Genomic DNA, 15,055 nt, shown 5'->3' on the forward strand with positions numbered 1-15,055 from the left:
CTCACTAGGTTGATTGCGGAGTTGAGAGGGTTGGCTTACAAGGACAGACTGAGTAGACTGGGGCTATACCCATTGGAATTCAGAAGAATGAGGGGAGATCTTATAGAAACATAAGATTATGAAGGGAATAGATAAGATAGAAGCAGGGAAGTTGTTTCCATTGGCAGGTGAAACTAGAACTAAAGGGCATAGCCTCACAATAAGGGGAAGCAGATTTAGGACTGAGTTGAGGAGGAACTTCACCCAAAGGGTTGTGAATCTGTAGAATTCCCTACCCAGTGAAGTAGTTGAGGCTATCTCATTGAATGTTAAGGCAAGGATAGATAAATTTTTGAACAGTAAAGAAATTAAGGGTTATTATGAGCAGTCGAGTAAGTGGAGCTGAGTCCACAAAAAGATCAGTCATGATCTTATTGAATGGCAGAGCAGGCTTGAGGGGTCAGATGGCCTACTCCTGCTCCTAGTTCTCATGTTCTTAAGTTACTAGTCCAGCGACAACAGCATCTCCCCAAATGCCTCCAAATTACCGACAAGATTCCACTTATGTAGTTTTTACATAATGCCGATCAGAATCTATTTGAATTAAATACAAGTAAACAGGTAAATTATGATAGGTATGAACTATAAATTTAATATGAAATATGAGAAAGAATTGCATTTTTGCAGCTGGCCTCAGAGGTGAAGCGGTCCCCTGTTCAAAAGCAACAAGATCTGGACAATATCCAGGCTTGGGCTGACAAATGGCAAGTAACATTCGCATCTCACTAATGCCAGGCAATGACCATCACCAGTAAGAGACACTCTAACCACTGCCCCATGACATTCAGTGTTGTTACTATCACCGAATCCCCCACTGTCAACATCCTTAGGTTACCATTGACTAGAAACTCAACTGGACCCGTCACATAAACCCAATGGCGGTAAGAGCAGGCTAGGAATATTGTGGTGAGTAACTTACCTCCCGAGTCCCCAAAGTTATCCACCATCTACAAGGCACAAGCCAGGAGTGTGATGGAATACTCCACACTTGCCTCGATGAGTGCAATTTCAGCAACACTCATGAAGCTTGCCACCAATCGAGGACAAAGCAGCTTGCTTGATTGGCATCACATCCACAAACATCCTCTTCCTCCACTACAATGCCCAGTAGCAGCGGCGTGTACTATCTACAAAATGCACTTCAGAAATTCACCAAAGATTCTTAGCACCTTCCAAACCCAGGGGAATTGAGGGTTATGAGGAGAAAGCGGGAAAGTGGAACTGATCCACTTCAGATCAGCCATGATCTTATTGAATGGCAGGGCAGGCTCTAAGGGCTAGATGGCCTACTCCTGCTCCTATTTCTTATGTTCTTATGTAAACTCACAGCCACTTGCATCCAGAAGGACAAGGGCCGCAGATACATGGGAACACCACCAAGTTCCCCTCCAAGCCACTCACCATCCTGACTTGGAAATATATTGCCATTCCTTAGCAGTTGCTGGTTCAAAATCATGAAATTCTCTCCCTAATGACACTCTGAGTGAGCACACAGCATGTGGACTGCAGTGCTTTAAGAAGGCAGCTCACCACCATCTTCTCGAGAACAACTAAGATGTGCATCAAATGCTGGCCAGCCAGCAATGTCCGTGTCCCAGAATTGAATGAAATAAAGGCCCTCAGTAAATTTGTTGGTGTTCAGAAATCCACAAGATGTCTTTAACAATTCTGAAACTAAAACTTTCATCCTCTTCATAAGGGAGCTCAAATGGTATTAGATGCCTGTTAAAAGAATCTCAGACTATTTTCTGGAGTTTGTTTGGGATGTAGCTAAAGCTTCCTATCTGTGTATATTCACTTGTACCAATATGAAAGTGGCATCATATTTCACTATTCGTTTCAGTTGTCAAACTATCTATTATAATAGTGTGTCTGCATTTTCTGATTAGTTGGTGTGTGATTTTTTTTTGGGCAAGGGTCTGATTCTTCTCTTATTGGCCCCTGCTTCCTGCTGTTTCCTGGCTCCTGTGCACATATACCTTCCATCATGTTATTAAAAAGGGCCTGTTTAAAGTGTCCAACAGAGATGAAGCACTGTTTTCCTTCTAGATTGGATTTTGTTTGAAGTTAATTCCCAGGACTTGAGTACAGTACTGTAATGATACCATGGGTTTTCATGGCCACTAATTTGGACACTGCTGCAAAGGCAAATTTATGACATATAGAGGTATCTCTTGTTTCTGGTTCTGAGTGTAGTACCTGCAGTGTTTCGACTCCCAGTGGCGTTGCTGATCTGGAGAGCTACTATTCCTCCAATTGGCTGGCAGCTGTTGGAAGTAGGATTTCCATTCTTAGAGGTGGAAGCCTCAATGCCAGATGGGCATGCAATTATGTTGGTGCTTTTGGAAATGCATCACTGGGTTGGCCTTGGCTTTTCAGTGGATGGGACTGCCATCTCAGCCATTAAATTAAGCTCATTATTTGCAATTGTATTCTACCAATTGTCGATTTTATGTAAAATGCAGCATAACCTAATATTGTTTAACAACTATGTTTCAACTGGGTTAGTGGTCATATCAGTCTTACATGACTCATTTTGGTCTTTTTTTATTGAGGCCTCAATTTGTGGAAGGTTTTTTGAAAACTGCACTGATCTAAGCTCTTGTTGGTTCTCACTTTGAACTTAAGCTAAGTCCAAACACAAATTATGATAGAACTAGGTTGATTACTGGGTGGTCCTCTTCCCAGAGAATATTAAACCTATGAAATAGATAGGTGTTTTATGTTGTATTCTGTTCTGAGAGAGCTAGTCCTGTTACTGAGATCACCTTGAGATCAAAGGCAGTTACCCTATAAGTGGAAGTCAGTGTGGTCTCCTGTGTTCAATTCCAGAAAGTCAGTTGGTGAAGTTGATGCTGGAGTCAGTTTTTACCCCAGTCTAATAGTTATCTATGGAGTGAAACTTTACAAACACATACTTCTTAACTGAACCATTCCATTTTCAGTAAATGTAAAGACTGCAAAGAATTGACAAACAGCAAGGCAGAAAAACATATAAGAGATTTATTTTGGCAAAACAACTACTTAGGACAGCAATAAATAAGCTTTGGTAACTCAATGACTCCCGGACTGTATCTGTCAAACAATTTTCTCTTTGTGATTGGCCCGATGGGATTATGTGACCCACAATTAAACTCCGTGCCCCTCCACCATACGGGTATGTCATCACAGTAAGTTGTCCCTTTTTAGATAATAAAGTGAAGCCTAATTTAATGCTTTCCTCTGGTATATAATTAAACACAATTCATATGCAGTTGATACTCTGAATTAGTTTTTATTGCTTAAAAGGGTCAAAAGAATAGTCCATACTTCCCCTAATTGGCCTAAGCTTTTATCTTTGTCTCCTAGGAGATTGCATTACTCCTGATAGGTATGGAGTGCCTGTATTGTCATCCTTAAGGCATCAAGACTATGTATAGCCAGCCGGAAGGGCCACTGAGTTTGCTCCATATTTTTGTATGTTTGTGTTCTATTGCTTCCTCTATTACAACACAAGTTTGAACTGAAATGTTGTTTCCATTATGTAGACACTCACAGAATACGAAGTTGCTTATAGTACATCGCTATTCAGATGGCCTATGCAGTAATTTATTTCCAAGTTCAACAGGTGACTGGACTGTGGATAGCTCATGCGTCATGAAAGATTAAACTAGACACACTGATGAACACAGGGCACAGGTTAACATTCTTTCTTGTTTGTGAATGAGTTATGTTAAGAACCTGGCTGATAAATGTGAGGGTATTCCAAAACCCTGAAGAATAACTTGGAACACTGGTTCTGAGTGGCATATAGTTTCAATTTGGTACACTGAGAGAAAAGATATGCATACCAGTCGTTGTGTGATCAATTAATAAAAAATATTTTTTAACTTAAAAAAACACATGACAAGAAGGACTATAGTACACCAACATTTAACTACACTGATGGCTGTACACGCTTGATATTACACAAAGTTACCCTTTGCTTCCCAACTACCTACTTTCCTGAATGCACCTTTGTTCCCAAACAACATCCAATATTATACAACTCTAAATCTAAATCTAGCAGATAATTACCACCAGCAGATTATTTAGTCACATTTAGGGAAAACAGCCTTCAGCTTCAGAGAAGGCGAAATTTTCTCGGTTTAAATTTTGGGTCTTAACTGGCTGCCTATTTAGCAATAACTTGTTTTCAGGAGACTTTTTCTGCAGCTAGATGTAGCTGTGATGGTCGCTGCAACTGTGTCCTTTTGTCCCGTTATTGTGCCATGGTTATATCATTCTTTCACTTTGATACTATCTACACTGAGGACCTGGCTTTTAGTATATAAGTGTCAATTTCCTTATCTTTCCACTTTGAAGTTATTATACCCCATTATTTTCTCCTAGCCACGTAGGTAGGTACTTGCTTTATCCATTGGTGTGCTAATTCATATATCAAAATCCCTTCAGACATCTGCCCTTATCAGTTCCCCTTTGATTATATTCCAATTTAATATTTTAATTTTAATTTTCAGCTAGGCTGCCTTATGGAGCAGTCTTTACACATTCACTAAATGCTATCTATGTAGCATGCAGAAGCACTTGAAAAAAGTTAGTTGAGACAACTGACATGCCACCTATGCAAGTCGCCCTCTTTTTAAGTTTATTATACTTTGGTAACCTATGAGGCAATGGACCACGTGTTGCAAAATGTGAATAAGCTAGATTGTTTTTTTCAGCTGGTATACACAGGATGGATAGAATGGTCTCTTGTAGTGTAAATTTTCTAATATTCTATTTCTAGCTTACTGATCCAGCTGCACTTTATTGTCATTGATCCCATTGCTCAGCTGAGAAATTCAGTGGTGGAGATGTGCCAGTTGGAGTAACTTTGGGTAATCTTGTGAGTGGAGGAATTTCAAATCAGATCTGTGGAACCTACTTGGTTTCAGTGTGACGTTGCTGAAAGCTAGTCTGCATTTGACCGAGAGAAGATTAGAAGATGGAAAGTAAAGAAAATACCTGAAAGGAAGTGTTACGTCCGGTTGTTGGGGGAAAAAGAACACACATTAGTGGATCACTTTCATGCATAATTTAATTTACACAGGCTGATATAATTGGTTTGAATGTGCACCATTAGCCACTACATCCACTGAATTTTATATTATAGTCATTCATGCATTAACCATATTAAGTTTCTTAAAAATATTATTTTAAAAAGTCACATTTGTGCTCATGGATTTGTTTAATTCTGAAGCTTTTTTAAAAACCATTGTTTTATCTCCATAGATAGTGGAAGGAATTCTGAGGAATCATACAAGTTACAGTGATTTGAACAGTACCAGAAGTCTACCTGATGAATGGAACGTTGATTCAAGGATATACATGCTCAGCTTGCTTCCTTTTTTGATCTTCTTTGTATTTATTCGTGATCTAAAGTACCTTGCAGTGTTCTCTTTTTTGGCAAATCTCTCAATGGCTGCTAGTCTGGTTATCATCTATCAGTATATTATGAGGGTAAGTTGAATTTGCAGGAAAAATATTGCATACAAGCAGTTGATAAATTCTGTCCCTAATCATTCGAACAGATATTTTAAGTATTTCCTTGTAATATAACTATATAAGTGCAGATATCTTTGGGAGATGTGGGGTTGGAGGAGATTACAAGGTGGGTGAATCCACAGGGAGGGATTTGAAAATAATGATGAGAATTTTTAAATCAAGATGTTGCTCAACTGAGAGCTTATGTAGGTGTGAAAAAAAAGAGTGACATGGTACAAGTTAAGTAATGTTACTAGGTGGAAATAGGTGGCCCTAATGATATATTATGTGGTTGGAAGCTTGTATTGGGGTTAACTGTGAGACCAAAATTGGTCTGGCTTAACATCAGACTGTTGCCAGGGAGAGGGATGGAGTTGGTATCTAGGGATTGGAGCTTGCTGTGGGACCTGAAAAGAATGTCTCTTCCATCATTACAAGTAATTCTGTGATTGCAATTAGATAGGAACCTGTTGAGAGTAGCCCTACCCAGCTGGACAACAGTGCCAATGTGTTGGAGAGAATGCTGTGCCTTTTTTTATTCATTTATGGGATGTGGGCATCGCCAACTAGGCCAGCATTTATGCTCAACCCTAGTTACCCTCCAGAAGGTGGTGGTGAGCTGTCTTGATTCACTGCAGTCCCTGAGGTGCAGGTAACCCACAGTGCTGTTTAGGAGGGAGTTCTAGGATTTTGACCCAATGACTGTGAACAAATGCGTATATAATTTAAAGTCAGGATGGTGAACGACTTGGAGGACAATTGTTCCCAGGTATCTGATGTCTTTGACCTTCTAGATGGTAGTAGTTGTGGGCTTGGAACGTGCTGCTTAAGGAGACCTGATGAGTTCCTGCAGTGCATCTTGTAGATTTTACACACTGCTGTCACTATCCATCGGTGGTTTAGAGAGTGAATGTTTGTGGAAGGGTACTAATGAATCATGTCTTAAGGCTGCAGACAGGTTGAGAAAGGTGAGAAGGAAAAGTTTACCTTTATTACAGTCACTTTGAGAGGTAAACTGAAATGCTAATAATTACTGGACAATAGAATCATTCAGTCACTTGATACTAAGTTGTGCAGACCATATGGTATGAAGTTTGATTCCTCATTGATGAACAAGCTGTTTTTAAACGACACAGAAGTGGGATACCATCTCCCCTGCATTTTAGGATTAGGACAGGACCATTTAGTGGTCCCTCTTAGAAATGAATGTGTGTAAATATTAGACGAGGACAGCAGCAGGAATAACTGAAACTTCACCTTATTTTAAACTGCTTATTGATGCTCAGTAACAAGAATTATGCAAAAATGTATCTTTAATATTAAGGGTGCTGTTGATATTAAAAATGCACAAGAAAATTAAGGTGCCCTACCCATTGTGTTGCAATTGTTATTTCTTGTGAAAAAGCCATTTTTAAAGCAACAATATGAAATATTTTCTGCTGTCATTCCTCTGCAATGCAGGTTCAAAAAATTCAGTGTAATAATTCTATTAGCCTGATAATGATTAAGAAATGTCACTTTTTTGTTTTCATTTTCTTTATAATTGAACTTTCACTTTTTGTTTCAATTTATCTCTGTTTATAACACATGGCATAACTGCTAAATTGAATTACTGGAATTGTTTCTGTAGTAGTGCCTCTACTCTCAACTTGCTTAGTCGTTTTTCTCTGCTACACTTTTCATGGTAAGAAGTCTCTCAACACCAGGTTAAAATCCAACCTGTTTGTTTGATAGTAAACCCACAAACTTTCGGAAGTGCTGTTCCTTCATCAGGTGTTCCTTTGTCAAGTTTTCAAAAAGTTTTCAAAAGCTTCTGGGTTTACTATCAAATAAACTGGTTGGATTTTAACCTGGTGTTGTGAGACTTCTTACTGTGTTTACCACAGTCCAACGCCAGCATCTCCACATCACTTTTCATGCACACTTCTCTGCCGATTTTAGAGTAGCCTTTGCTTAGGAGTGAATACTAATGTCTTCCTGCCTCTTGCGATGCTAAACCTTCAATTTCTTGTTCCTTGGCAAAAGATTTATACAATCTGAAGAGAAACCAGAGTGTACCTTGGAATTAGCATTGTTTAGTACTATATATTTCTCTCCATTGGCCTGTTTGAACAATTGATGCATTGCCTGTTGGGCTCAGGTGTCCAGCCTTCCCAGGGCCCATACACGTTTTAATGAACATTGTCAGGTTTGGCATTAACTTTGATTATATCCACTTTCAAACAAACCCAATGTGTACTCACCAGGGTGGTGTTATTTGTTCTTTGCTTCAGTGCTTTCCAAGTCTAATTATTCAGTTAGTGCCATTTAGAAATGAAGTACTGTTACTGTTTAACATATGTACTCTGAATGTAGGGCAGGAAAAAGAAAGTCATTTATCAGCAAACTATTCATTCAACAACAATATTTATAATGTAATTTTGCAAAAGAAAATAGTACATCCAAATTTTATAGTGGTTGGATAGCTTCATCAGTCTCAGAAATGGCTGTGTTTGGGGTTTATGACTTTTGAAGACATTTGGTGCATGCGTAAATTTATTCAATTTTTCTGCTGTCCAAGTCTGCAAAACTAATATGAGCACATGCTGCATTTGTCAGTTGTGGCTCTGGCATTGCACCTACAGCATTCAGTTGAGCGTCAGGGTGGTTTGCATTGCTGGCTCACAGCGCAAGGGACCTGGATTCGATTCCAGCCTTGGGTAACTGTCTGTGTAGAGTTTGTACGTTCTCCCTGTGTCTGTGTCCATTTCCTCTTTGTGCTCTGGTTCCCTCCCACAATCCAAACATTTTCAGATTAGGTGGATTAGCCATGCTAAATTGCCCCTTATTGTCTAAAGATGTGTCGATTATGGGTATTAACTATGGTAAATGCGTAGAGTTACAGATTTAGGGCAGGCCTGAATAAGATACTCTTTTGTAGAGTCGATGCCGACTTGATGGGCCGAATGACCACCTTCTGCACTTTGAGGTGCTGCTTTTAGATCAAGATATTAAACCCAGGCCCTGTCTATTTTTGAAAATGAACATAAAGGATTCTATGTCATTATTTTGAAGAAAAGCAGGGGAATTATCTCTTTATTCAATCAGCAGCGCAAAACAGATTACATCGTCGTTGCCAAGTTGTTCTTTGTGGAACTTTATTGTATGCCATATATCCTATAACAGTGACAGTGTTTGAAGTACTTCACTGGCTGCAGGATGTTTTGATACATGACACATGTATAATACTATATAAATGCATATTTTCTTTACATTGTGCTGTGCTCCTAAGTGAGTACACTACTTATTATGGTTTAAAAGGAATAGAGCTCCACCATCCCATCTATCACCACCATCATTTCCTCTGTGCTGTTGCTCGAGGATGGTGACTTTTCGCCTTTTGACTATGATCAAATATCAGATCAAGCCCAAGATGGGATGCAATGCGTTTTCTTGTCAGCTTGAATCTTGTTTGTTTCTCCTCTGGGGGCCATGAATTGGATTCAATTTGAATTTGTTTTTTGGAGCAAGCAGATAGATTTCCACTCAGCATTGGCTTTGTATCTTTAAGAATGGAATGAGTGTGATGTGGTTTAATATAACTTAATCTTGTGAAATTCACGCACTGAAACAGTGTACCATTCAATGAATCATGCTTCCCAAACATAGAAATAATGTGTTGCTTGTGCTTTAACTCTAAAAACAAACAACATTGCAAATGTATACTTGTACAAATGTTATTTATTAAGTATGTATTTTAACTATCTTAATAGATTTTTTAATACACATTTTTTTGCATAAATGTGTAGTCCAAATTTACTTTAGCACTGTCCTTTAGCTTTTCATGCTTTTGACTATGTTCCCCATTATTTTGATATAAAACTCAGCACATATTCATCTATTAATTTTTTTCTGGTGTGATTCCTGTTTTCTTCTCTCAATCTGCAGGTTTTTAAAGTGAAGTTTTAAGCCATTAAATAACTATCAGACCACTCTTTTCAGCCTCGCATATGTCAGAGCCATGGATCTGAACTTGTCACTTGTGTAGCTAAATTAAAAAAGTTGGGAGGAAGATTTTGTAATTTATGGATAAAAATGATCAGTTTTTAGCAACTAGCTAAAGCAGAGTTCTAATTATTTTGGTCTTGTACATTTGTGATTATTACATGCACATCTCAGATTTCCATAAAGTGTGAGTGAACTTTTGTTATTTCAGTGCATCCATGGTTAATCCTTGGTTTATACTGTATATATTTCTGCTTAAGTTAGTATAAATTTCATGACATTGCTTATGGATTTCAGTCTTTCAATCTTATAGTCCTTTTTTTCATTTAGGACATGCCTCATCTAGGGAAGCTTCCTCTGGTTGCCAGCTGGAAAAAATATCCACTTTTCTTTGGGTCTGCAATATTTGCTTTTGAAGGAATTGGGTTGGTAGGTGAAAATTTCTCTGTTACTATCACCTTATTTATTCAGATATAGGTAGTAAAATATTTTGTTACTGTTGCATTAGTTTAAACTCGGCATCAAGTGCCTTATAACCAATGTTTCAAATCTGATGATTACTTCATGTGTAAAGCTGATAAAGATAATTTGTAGTGAAATGCTAAACTAAAGAATTGTGACAAATAGCATTTGAAAACATATTTTCATTGATTTTCAATGAATATAAGACAAATGCAATGTAGTTTCAGTAGAACAGAAGTTGCACAGCAAGGATCTGCCAATTTGTTAACACTTTGAATGTATGGACGTATCACAAGTCAATGGCAGTTATTAAGTCACAATGAGCAATCTTGCTTTTTAAGTGACTCATTTTAACACAAAGCGCAAAATAATTGGCTGGAATTTTGTCAGCTGTTGGTGATGGATTTGGAGGTGGGAAGATGATGGGGTATGTAGCTAACATCTTCCAACTACCAAGGCATTTTTGCCAGTGATGAGAAAGCAGGCAGATGGGACGTCCACTGGGAACCCAATAAGTAACGTAAATGATAAATTAGATGCTTCTTCCCACCTCCGTTGGTAATTTGTACAGGTTGGGCTGGCTTGGGAAGATTATCCATTGAAACTTGGCGATGCATGTGCTGGCTCCATAAGGAGAGAGTAGCTCCATTTTAGGTGCTTGACCGCCTACAGGTGGGTTCCTCTCAGTAATGGCCACCCTCATTGCAACGGTGTCTTATATCCTGTCATGTACTTGGATCCCCTGCCTGAGCCTGTCATTGCCAAACTTAACTGTCCTTGCTGTCTGGTTATGGAAGCGCTCTCATTCTGCACCATCAATGGCAGCTCTTGACAAACCATCATTCATAGCCACTGCCAAGGATATACCTCCCTGGATCCTGCTGGCTGTTGAACATAAGAATTAAGAGCAGGAGTAGGCATTTCAGCTCCTGGAGCCTGCTCCGCCATTCAATACAATTATGGCTGATCTAATCTCCGCCTCAACTCCGTTTTCCTGCCTGTTCTCCATAACCCTTCAACTCATTAATTAAAAATCTATTTCCTCAAATTTACCCAATGATCCAGCATTCACTGTACGCTGGGGCAGTGAATTCCACAGAATTGTGACCCTTTGAGAGAAGTAATTTCTCCTCGTTTTGGTTTTAAATATGCTTCCCCTTATTCTAAAACTAAGATTAAGGAATTTGCTGACACCTTGTGATCGGGTACAAGCGTAAGAGTTTATTAGGAGTTCCTTCTCTGTCTCTTACAAGGTGTCCACAAATTGCTCTATTATCTACTCTGAAAAATATTATTATACATTATTGTAGCACACACCCATTCACATCCATTGGTTAATGAAATACATCTGCAGAAGTAGCTAACACTAATTGGATTTGACCTCCAATCATACACTGTTCACACAATAGTGGTCTCTGTCAAGGCTGGCTGATCACGAGCTGGGAATGTGTGCAAATACGTTGTAGAAAATGTTATAAAAATCACAAAGGAAAAATATAATAAAACAGTTGGTTTCCCACAGACCCCTTGTGCTAGATTGCCCCACAAGCAAAAAAGTCCTCTCTACATCTACCCTGTCAATCCCTTTTACCATCTTATATACCTCAATTAGATCTCCTCTCATTCTTCTAAACTCTAGAGCTTATAGGCCTAAACTGCTTATTCTGTCTTGATAATACAAACCCCTCATCTCTGGAATCAATCCAGTGAGCCTTCTCTGAACTGCCTCCAGTGCAACAGCATCCCTCCTTAAAGAAAGAAATAGGCCCTTCCACTTTTGGTGCTGATGGTTGGTCTTCAGCTTCCATAAAATTCAGCCTATTTTGTTCCAAACTTAATTTTCGCTCATTTTGTAATCTTCTCAGTTGTTCTACTTGAAAGAAATAATTTATTGATAGGCTTTACAGCCTGGATTCAATTGAAATAAGACTGGCACTTGTAATGAGGCTTTTACTTTTCACAAAAAATTTGGACCAGTTTTAAGAGCCTTGTGTTGCAGGATTTTCTGGCTGTTAGTTTTTAAATATAAAACTTGTATCAAGTAAACAAAATATAGTTCTTGAGCCAGAAGAATTCAGGCATTGGCTGGATAACCATGTGAAATAGCACTCCATAGATTTACTGTCAGATGAAGGAATTCCCAAACTGACTTTATGGGTGCATGTACCTTGTATACCATGTGTAATATTGAGCAGCACAGAATTAAAAAGTCAAAGTCCTCCTCATGTGCTGAATTATTTAATTTCATCTGGGATAGAAGCAGTATGCCATAATTGACCTCAAAACCGTTAGCAAGATAGGCAGAAGCAAACCTGGATTTCCTGCCCCAGACTGCTATTCTGAGACCACTGCTGGAAAATGCACATAACTGCACATAACGCACATAACGTTTTTCCAAACGTCGCTGGATTCCGGGGAAATGCCGGAAGATTGGAAAACGGCTAATGTTACGCCGTTGTTTAAGAAGGGTGACAGGCAAAAGGCAGGGAATTATAGGCCGGTTAGTTTAACGTCTGTTGTAGGTAAAATGCTAGAATCCGTGATCAAGGAGAAAATAGCGAGGCATCTTGAGGAGAAATGTTTGATAGAGCAGACGCAGCACGGTTTTGTTAAGGGGAAGTCGTGTCTGACGAATTTATTGGAGTTCTGTGAGAATGTGTCTAGGGCGGTGGATAGAGGAGAGCCGTTGGATGTGGTGTTTCTTGATTTTCAGAAGGCGTTTGACAAGGTGCCTCACAAGAGGTTATTACAGAAGGTCAGGGGGTAGCGTGTTAGCGTGGATAGAGGATTGGCTGTCAAATAGGAGGCAGAGAGTGGGGGTCAATGGGTGCTATTCGGATTGGCGGTTGGTGACTAGCGGAGCGCCCCAGGGATCGGTGCTGGGGCCTCAGCTATTCACCATTTATATAGATGATCTGGAGGAGGGAACCGAGTGTATGGTGTCGAAATTTGCTGATGACACCAAGATTGGTGGAACGGCAAATTGTGTGGAGGGTGTGGAGAGTCTGCAGAAGGATCTAGATAGGCTGGGCGAATGGGCCAGGAACTGGCAAATGGAATTTAATGTTGGCAAATGTGAGGTTGTCCACTTTGGTAGGAATAATGGTAGGAAGGACTATTACTTACATGGCGAAAAACTGCAGCATGCGACGGTGCAGAGGGACCACGGGGTCCTTGTGCATGAGTCGCAAAAACCCAGCCTACAGGTGCAGCAGGTGGTCAGGAAGGCGAATGGGATGCTGGTCTTCATAGCGAGGGGGATTGAATATAAAAGTTGGGAGGTCTTGCTGCAGCTGTATAGGGCACTGGTGAGGCCGCAGCTGGAGTACTGTGTGCAGTTTTGGTCGCCGCACTTATGCAAGGATATTTTGGCCTTGGAGGGAGTGCAGAGGAGGTTTACTAGGCTGATACCGGAGTTGAGGGGGTTGAACTATGAGGAGAGGCTGAATAAACTAGGCTTGTACTCGTTGGAGTTTAGAAGAATGAGGGGAGATCTCATTGAGACATATAAGATGATGAATGGGATGGATAGGATAGAGGTGGAGAGGCTCTTCCCGCTCAGAAAGGACAGTAGGACTAGAGGGCACAGCCTCAAGATAAAGGGGAGGCGGTTTAGAACGGAGTTGTGGAGGAACTTCTTCACTCAAAGGGTGGTGAATCTCTGGAATTCTCTGCCCGTTGAAGTGGTGGAGGCTGTCTCGCTAAATATTTTTAAGACGTGGGTTGATAGGTTTTTGATAGGCAAGGGGATTAAGGGTTATGGGGAGAGGGCGGGAATGTGGAACTGGGCCACGACAGATCAGCCATGATCTTATTGAATGGCGGGGCAGGCTCGAGGGGCTAGATGGCCTACTCCTCCTATCTCTTATGTTCTTACAACTGGATGTTGCTTAAAGGTGGGATCTTAATGTTCTACATGTTTTAATGTCTTGCCAATTGTTACTATTTAAACTCATGGGAGAAAAATGGGCTTTTGTGCAATCTAATGGTGGGACTCTTGTCAAGTCAATATATCCAGGAAGTGCTAAGTGCAGTTTGGTTATTGTTAAATAGGCTCATCCTTCACTGTCTCAGTAATCTTTTCTAATTCTGAGATGTTCTTGTTTTTCTAATTCTGGCCAGTTAATCTTCTCTGATTTTAGTTTTTCACTATTTGTGGCTGTGGCTGTACCTGCAGCTACCTTGGCCCTCTGCTTTGGAATATCCTCTATTAAACTCACTATCTCTCTCCTCCTTTGTGAGGTTCTTGAAACCCAACTCTATGGCCAACATTTTGTCATTTGCCCTAATATGTCCATATGTTTGTTTATGCTCCCGTAAGGTGCCTCAGGAAATTTTACTATGTGAAAGCAAGTTGTTTTTTTTTCTCTCAGTTGTGACACAATTGGTAGAACTCTCTCCTAAATTATGACTTCAAATCCTATTTCAGAAACTTGAGCACAATCTAAAGTGACAAACCAGTCCAGCACTGAGAGTGTGCTGTGCTGTCAGAGGTGCTGCCTTTTGGAAGAGACGTTAAATGAAGCCACAACTATCATGGCCAGGTGGCCTTAGCTCCATGGCACTACTTTAGAGAGTCGAGACATTCTCTGCCATGACCTGGTCAATATTTGCCCACCAAGCAACATCATTAAAGTGTTTCGACTATGTCTGGAGTACTGTGAGCAGTTCTGGGTACTCCTCCATAGCAAGGATATGTTGTCTTGGGAGGGAACATAACAGATTTACCAGAATGATACCTGGACTCCAGCGTTTATGAGGATGGATTTCACAAACTAGGGATTGTATTCCCTGGAATTTAAAAGGTTAAGGATTGATTCAATTGAGGTTTTCAAGATATTAAAAGAATGGAATTATGAAAGGAATAGATTACATTTCCCTCAATTAAGATGGAATATGCAATTTGGCCATTGTGCCTGCTCCACCATTCAATAAGACCATGACTGCTCTAATTGTGGCCCTAACTTTATTTTCCTGCCTGTTCACCCATAATCCTTGACTTCCTTCTAGAGTAAACATTCTGCCCAACTTTGGGCTTGAATGAAAAGCAACTGTCTGGAAGAGT

At 39.9% G+C, this 15,055-nt stretch overlaps 1 protein-coding gene across 6 annotated transcripts in view; it reads left to right on the forward strand.

The window, feature by feature from the left end:
- The window catches only part of LOC145348920 (neutral amino acid uniporter 4-like), a 345,734-nt gene that overhangs the window by 32,059 nt on the left and 298,620 nt on the right, over positions 1-15,055 (forward strand). For all 6 annotated transcript variants that reach the window (XM_080196997.1, XM_080196995.1, XM_080197000.1 and 3 more), the window contains 2 exons: positions 5,293-5,520; positions 9,859-9,957. In XM_080196997.1, the coding sequence (XP_080053123.1) occupies positions 5,293-5,520; positions 9,859-9,957 (327 nt within the window). The remainder of the gene's footprint in view (positions 1-5,292; positions 5,521-9,858; positions 9,958-15,055) is intronic.

This window comes from Carcharhinus amblyrhynchos, chromosome 10 (genome assembly GCF_965287045.1).
Source record: "Carcharhinus amblyrhynchos chromosome 10, sCarAmb.v2.hapA, whole genome shotgun sequence".
Lineage (NCBI taxonomy): Eukaryota > Metazoa > Chordata > Chondrichthyes > Carcharhiniformes > Carcharhinidae > Carcharhinus > Carcharhinus amblyrhynchos.